This window comes from Heloderma suspectum, chromosome 4, assembly GCF_057233095.1.
Source record: "Heloderma suspectum isolate Gila_16-S chromosome 4, 16-S_ref, whole genome shotgun sequence".
NCBI lineage: Eukaryota > Metazoa > Chordata > Lepidosauria > Squamata > Helodermatidae > Heloderma > Heloderma suspectum.
In genome coordinates this window covers 165,707,204-165,714,610 of record NC_139461.1, presented here as the reverse complement: position 1 = coordinate 165,714,610, position 7,407 = coordinate 165,707,204, and the positions used below count along the sequence as shown (strand labels likewise).

The 7,407-nt window shown below is 44.3% G+C and overlaps 1 protein-coding gene across 2 annotated transcripts in view; it reads right to left on the bottom strand.

Moving 5' to 3' along the window:
• Window positions 1–565: 565 nt before the first annotated feature.
• The window catches only part of PRRX1 (paired related homeobox 1), a 104,710-nt gene continuing 97,868 nt past the window's right edge, over window positions 566–7,407 (bottom strand). Inside the window, exons 4-5 of one of the 2 annotated variants that reach the window (XM_084851081.1) lie at window positions 5,971–6,042; window positions 566–1,845 (exon numbers count right to left, since the gene is read on the bottom strand). In XM_084851081.1, coding sequence (XP_084707207.1) covers window positions 5,988–6,042 — 55 coding nt within the window. In that variant the 3' untranslated portion in view covers window positions 566–1,845; window positions 5,971–5,987. The remainder of the gene's footprint in view (window positions 1,846–5,970; window positions 6,043–7,407) is intronic. The other variant, XM_084851080.1, reaches the window with a different exon arrangement.

The window sequence follows — 7,407 nt, the reverse complement described above, 5'->3', positions numbered from 1 at the left end:
AAGACTGGTTGGCCCCCATGTGCCACTGACAGCAACTGCTTACTCAACCCAGCTCTTCACACACTGGACCTTTTGCCAGCCCTCTTTGCTGGAATTGCCAATTTTTTTTTATGGCAAATGCTACCTCCTGGACGGGACAGGAGCCAGTAACAGAGCAGAACCTAGTGGGCCTGGGATGGAGCCAGCGTAGACCTGGGTGGGTCATGGCTGTCTCGGATCCTACCAGATTAGAATACTGCAGCTTGTTGACTAAACAGCCACTCGCTGTTTTCCTCCAGCAGCAAATAATGTTTGAAGTAAAACAGTATTTGCCACAGAAGCAAAGCAGTGGTGCTTCCGGACTGGATGGTGGATGGGCAGCTAAGCTGCAGCTGGGGAATGCAGTGGTGGCGGCAGCAATGGGGAGCCCTGTCTGTGGCAGATTGTAATTTGCCATCCCTCTTGAGCTGTTGCCTGAGACATGTGGTTCAACTTGGCTCATGATAGGGCTGCCGTGTCAGAAAGATGTAGAGCCCCTGTCTATTAGTTAGAAACTGTGTATGACCACATACAACCAGAATGTTTTCAGTTCATTTTATTTTGTTTAATTAAAAAAAAGAAAACTCACAAAGCTTGCATGTATATCTTATATATATAAATATATACAGTATATATAAATCAAATGATTCTGGACAACACTGTAATGTGGCATGAAACAAAAGGAATAGCAAGAAAGGTATGTGAAGCTACAATCCAACAGAGTTAGATGCATTTAAGCCCACTGAAATAATTGGGCTTAAGCATGCTTAATTCTGTGTTGGATCAGGCCTCCAATGTTTGCACTGAAAACTAATTTATACTGATAGTACCTGCAAATCTGGATTCTGCTCTTCTTTGGGTTTTCCAAGAGGCTGTAAGCATACACAGGCTTTTGAGTGCCTCAGAACAATGCCTGAAGCACACTCTCATACATTCTCACCAAGATTAAGAGTTCTGTGTGACTTGAAAACCTGTATGTTCCTACATCAGCAGAAACTGGTTCAAAATAACATATTTTCATCTCTGGTGTTTCTTATCTCCTGCAACCAACAGAACAGTACCAAGGAGACTGTGGCAGAAAAAAACAGTGACATACACATTTCTAAATCAAGATTGGCTTCAAATAACTAACAAGGGGTCAGGGTAGGGGGCAACTTCCAAGCAATGGACAAGCTTGGATGCTAAGGCACCCAGGTATATATGAGTGGTCACAACTTCAGATGTGATCCATTCATGCTTTGGAGTGATGGAAGCAATGATGAACAGGGGAGCTCTTTGGTTTCAGAAATCCTTCTTTAGAAGGCCTATGGCTAAAAGGGGCTAGTGGCCAACACAGACAGTGAAGGTACGGGGCAGGGGCAAACAGAGGAATTCAAGTGCAGAATTGGTATACTTTGTTTGCAGTCATTCCTAGGATGAAGAAGAGCCTTGTATCCTTCATTGAAGAAGCTCATGGTATACTAAACTAAAATAGATATGCTAGCACTTTAAGTGGCGATATTTTGTGGGGGAGTCGCTTTTGAAGAAATTTCCTGTTAATTTGGATCCTGCTCTTATGACCAACACTGAGTTCTAGTTTGGGTTGATTTGTTTTCTGGGTCAGAACAAATTGCAAAGCAGGAGGGCTGCCCCTTGACATGTTGCTTTTCTTTCTTGAAGGAAGCCACTCTTGTCCTCTGCTGTCTCTAATTCACCGTTGGCACTTGGTTCCTCTGTAAACTGTATTCCTTCGCCTTCAGTCTCAGATTAGCAATGCTGTTGGCCATATTCATGCCCTGAGCAGGGCTGGCATTGGTGCAGGAGGCAGAATAAGAAGCCATGGCACTGCTAAGAGGGAGGGATGGAGGGAGGGACAAAGAAGAGGGAAGGAAAAGAAAAGTGAAATCAGAACAACCTTTTGCCAATATTTACAAAGCTCAAAGAGGACTCCTCCATGTTCCTGGTCTGCTATTGAGGCATAGGGGTGGGCAGGAGGAATTTGAACGGGATTTACTGGTAGATCTCTGGGTGATTTGCAGTAGATCTGTAAGGGCTTCAAGCTCCCAAGATTTCCACAACACTGACAAAAAGGCTTTTTCCTCTCTCCCCCTCCCCTTCCCCCATTTCCAAATTAGGCGGCTGAGCCTGAAACAAAGAAACTTAAGGAGAAGCCAGGGGTCAATTTGTGTGTGAAAGGACTATGTGCTCAGTACTGGAACAGTTAAGTAATTGCTTTAGAGGCATCCCATCTCTTAATTCTAAGTGTATGTCCATGACCCACCACCACCATTTCACACCTGGGTCAGGTTGGTGGAATTCAAGGTTCTAGCTTGCAATGCTGAAATTTGACCATGTTAGCCTTTGCACACCTGGCACCCTCCAGATGTGTTGGACTACAATGCCCAGCATCCCCAGCCAAGCTGTAGTCCAGCACATCTGGAAGGTGAGAACTAGCCTATGCCTCCTGTCGCACACAATCTTCTGCAGTATAGGAGGCATCCCTGAAAAGGGCAGGTACAGTTTTCTCATGGGACACTTGAGAGGGTGTGGAATGAAATTCCGGAAGTCAGCATCGTGTGTTGGGCTTACGTCTTTCTCTGACTGACATTTGGACTAATGGGGGCCAACACGGGACCAAACATCCTGCAGGTGTGAAGCTGGAATTGGGATCACTGAAGAGCACACAGCTTCTTGACTCCAGAAATGAGCACTGTTGGTTTAAGTCTTCTCTTGCTGAAAATAATACCAGTGAAATTAACTCAGCTGTTTTAAGGGCTTCTTAATGTCAAAGCTAGGGTCAACAATAGGAAGCAGACAGCCCCTGAAGCAGGAAGCACCTAATTTAAAGAGATACTTCCTGTTTGGGGAAGTGTTGAGCAACTGCCACTGTTTAGGCATGATGATAGATCGCCCCCCACACTAAACCTCCATGTTGTTCCTACTAGCCCATTTAGACTAGCAGCAAATGGAACAGAAATCACCCTGAAAGTGATCAATACTTTGAATCAGCATGCTGGTCACCCAGCATAGTGTTACAACACCTGAAAAAGTCATTATCCATATTGCATCCATCAAGAACATTTAATGCAAAGATGTCATTGACACTTCTGAGGCAAACAGGTACAATAACGGTTCCATTCGAATACATTCGGCATGTGAATTTTGTTTACATTAAAAACAAAAAAATATGCTTTTTTAACATACTAGGTCACCTCCAGAGGGACTGAACTCTTGCAAAGTATACCTTGCTTATTGGAATTGTCAGTAGCATGGTTTATGTTAGCAGTTTTTAATTTCTAAAGAGGGCCATGGACGCCAAGGCTCCCCTGTCTACCAGCTGAACACAGGTCTGATCTGGAAGATCTTCCTTTGCACCCCAGATGTAGGGGAACAATTGTGATCATTTGGTGGCAAGGGAAAGGCAGTCTGCACATGCTCAGAGGAACACCCACTATAATTATTACCACATCACATGTTCCATTGTTGAGTGTTGGCATTAAAAACAGGTCTAAGGTAAAGCTCTGGTGAGCCTCAGTTCTGGTGCCCATTGGCTTCAGTGTTTAATCTCCCAATGTATGTATGTATGTATGTATTTTAATTTCAAAACATCTGACAGATTCTGCCAAAACCAAACTTTAAAAATGAAAAGAAACAAGCCAATAATAAAAACACCAGTTTTACCCAGCTACTAAATATCAACTTAAAGGACACACAATCCAGGGAGAACATCAGTGCTTCCAGTTCATACATTATTTCCAAAGGAAGCTCTTGCTTGGCCAAGTGTCTTTAATAGTCCTTTTGTTCTTCCCCTGTATTGTATAGCCAGCCCTGTTCCCACTTTATAGATAAGGTAAGCAGAGAGACAGTAATTTGACCTGGCTGAGATGGAATTTGAACATAAGTCTCCATCCAACTAACTATGACTTGCTTAGCTTCCACAGTTTTACTCAGGCTGCAGGCTTATACTCACTTACTGGGAGTAAGTCCCATTGAACTCTATGGAACCTACTTCTGAGTAGACATGTATAGGAATGCAGCACATAGGCTTCTAGATGTTATGTGGAGTTCCTTCCATCATTTTTTCTTTTCTTTTTTTACATTGTTTACCTTGGGCTAAATTGATCACTGCAGGAGTTGTCCTGCATGAGTTCTGCGGTGCACCAGCCCCAACTGTTAAGGGACCACTGCTGTTATCAGACAAGTGAGGTATTTTGGAACTCTCAGCCCAAGGTCTGAAATGATAGCCAGGGCTGCCCATAAGGCAAGGTGAGAGACGGTATTGGGGGTAGCTGAAGAGAGAGGCAGATCTGAGTCCCAGAAGGCACAGCCACTCATGAAGCCCTCATGGAAATGAAGAAGAGCTGCGCAAGAGCATGGCCATCTCTCAGGCACAGCCACATGGCAGCAATCCGTGGGGTTTGGTGCAGTGTTTTCATAAAACTTTTAGAGCTAAACTGGAAGTCCTTGAAGGAGCAGACTGGTTCTGTTTGTCCTGGAACAGCCTTCGTCAACTCTAGAAGACGTGCATAGCCACTTCTTAGCCCAGCCTTCTCCAACCTGCCGCCCTCCAGAAGTGTTGGACTACAACTCCCATCATCCCCAGTCAGCATGGCCTTTGGCTAGGGATGATTACCATTGTAGTCAAACACACCTAGAGGGCACCTGGTTGGGGAAGGGTGCCTTAGACCTGCAATTGCTGGCATCAGCTGTGTGGGCTTTTGAAGTGCAATGCGAATCAGCATTAGCTGCACAGCTGGATATGAACTGAAAATATCCATCAGCACTGTGCAGATGCAGGAAGATAAGAGTATGGTCTTACAATTGGATGTTTGTAGCATTTTCTCAAACCCTTCCATACTTTAGATGGTGGAAAATTCAAATAATGGATACAAACCTGGAACGCAGTCATGGATCCCTTCCCATCCCCCCTAAAGCAAAACTACTTTTGGAGTACACATGCTCTTTTGTCTAAGAGGCACTGGAGCCTCTGGGATGCTTATTCCAACACCAAGATACAGGGAGCTGGTTCACACAACATATATCATCACATACATCATTCAGTTACCATACACACAAACTGGCAAGCTGAATGTATTAACTGATATTTTTAAAAAAGCACAGAGGCTTGAAGAGATAGTACTCTCCAGTGTTTGTTCTGTGATGGCTCATTCACACGGGCGTCTGAATTCCACAGATCTCTGTGCAGAGGATTCTGGGAAGGCTTCAATAACTCTACAACATTTTGCAAGGTTGGATTCAGATAGCGGTTGCTGGAGGGAAAGGTTTTGAGGCATGATGTGAGATGGGAGCAGGATGGGGGGATACTTTGCAAGTTTCTGCTACCAGTACTGCCACCATCTTGTCACACCCCACAAAGCAGAGGGCACACAGCAAGAAGAGGAGATCATGAATACCTGCTCAGAGAAAAGTGTGCTTCACCAAGACTCTTAGGAGAGTGAGATGAGTCCCCTGCAACTTCATCATGTAAGTTCTACCTATCTAGGCAACTTAATGGCAATTTAAGAAATTGTCTACACCATCAATTGCCAAAGAGCTGGAGAACCTTAATCTCTTCACATAACTGCATTGAGGACTCACTAGTGAGTTACTGGCAGGGTAGGGGCAGTGTCTAGGGAAAAAAAAGTCTTTCTGAATCCATCCTCAGGGATTATCTGATTTGGGCCTTTTCCTGCTTTTATCATTGAATATTGTGTTGTGGTCAAAAGTTTGGAGGCTGAAGCAAGTTAAAATGTAGTGAGACTAATGGATCAAAGATAGGCAGGTGCAGCCCTCTGCTAGACATCTCTCTCTTACAACCCTCATCCATTCTGGGCCCTGGCAAAGTCAAGATTCCATGCAAAATTGACCTGGGGGTGGAGCTGGACACCCTTAACCCTATAGCCTTCCAGCTGACTGGGTGTGGCCACACAACCATGTTGCTTCTGCCCAAAAGAGACCTTCCCAGAAAGTTACCTTTGTAGAGTCTTCTCTTAGAATCCATTAGGGACTCCCTCGTGCAAACAACATCTTAGGAGGGATGAGGAGCTATTTTAGAAAGTGTGAGAGGAGGGAAAATAATAAGCCAAGTGAGTTCATCAGAAACCTTGAACTTAAGGGATCATCCACCATAACATTGGGCTGCTCTTGTGTGATGGTGACACAGACAAAGGTCATTTATGTGTCTAGCTACAGAGTGTGATAGCATCTAGATGGTGTATTAGCACCATCTTCTTGGGGGCAGAGTTTAGCCTCTGCAGTTGGTAGACTTTTAGGGAATTTTTTCTACTGGCCCAGATGAAGGGCAGGGTCCTTTTCATTCCAGCAGCTGTTCTAAAATTACTATGTAGAAAGTTTAAAACAAGCAAAAACGGGGTGGGGGTGGGGTGGTGAATCAACACGGCACCCAAGTCATGAACACTTTGCTAGTTGAAGCAGCGATGATGGTTGACAACAACATAAATTAATTCAAGGGGGGCTGACTTTGGAAGTTAGTAGGTAAAGATACTCTTACTGTGAAGAGTGTCCCTAAGTCTTGTTCATTAGGAACAAATAAGATTTCTTTAGCACATTATGCTGTTATGAACAGCACATAAGGAACTGATAGTGTGAGCCTCACTGTAGTGCCCCATCATAACCCCCTGCCACAAGACACTCCCTTTATTATTCATCTCGGCCACTTTCTCCTGCCTGAGACACTGGCAAAGGGCACTCTTTGACCCTTCCTGCACATCGCCCTTGAACAGCAACAGAGACTCTGCTAAGTTCTCCCATTACACACTTTAACTGCTCATCCATGTATAAGCTAAGTCACAGGCAAATGGGAGTGAGAAGATCAGAAGCATCATAGGAGAGCTCTGCCAAGGTCTGTTGCTGTTCACACTTGGGAGAAGGAGGTTCAGGAGCCCTTTGCCTGGGTCTCAACTCATCCAGAAGTTATCAGCTGGAACCAACATTGGCGGCTCTTTGGTCCTTGCTCAGCTCTAAATATGGCCCCTTGTAAATATTAGCTGCTCACCAGGATGGTATACGCTTCCTAACCTATCCATACATGGCCATCACTGGAGACAGGACTCTGATTTGTGTGGACGATGGTTTTAGCTCATTAGAGCATTTCTTATGTCTTATGGCAGAGGCCACTATACATATACTACAGAACTTCATATCCCTTTTGACCACAACCCCTCAAATTATAGAAGCCAAACACTGTTGGCCTACATCAAAGGACTGTTGTAAGGATGAATGACTTGTAAAGCCCTTTCCATACTAAAAGTGCAACAGAAGTGAAAATAGACAATTTTGCATCAGATGGATAAGACTAATTGCCTATTTTTCCTATAGGGTTCCCCTAAACCAAATTAGATAGAAAACCTGGGTTTCCTTTGTTTTGTGTAGCTTGGCTCCTGTGCTTGA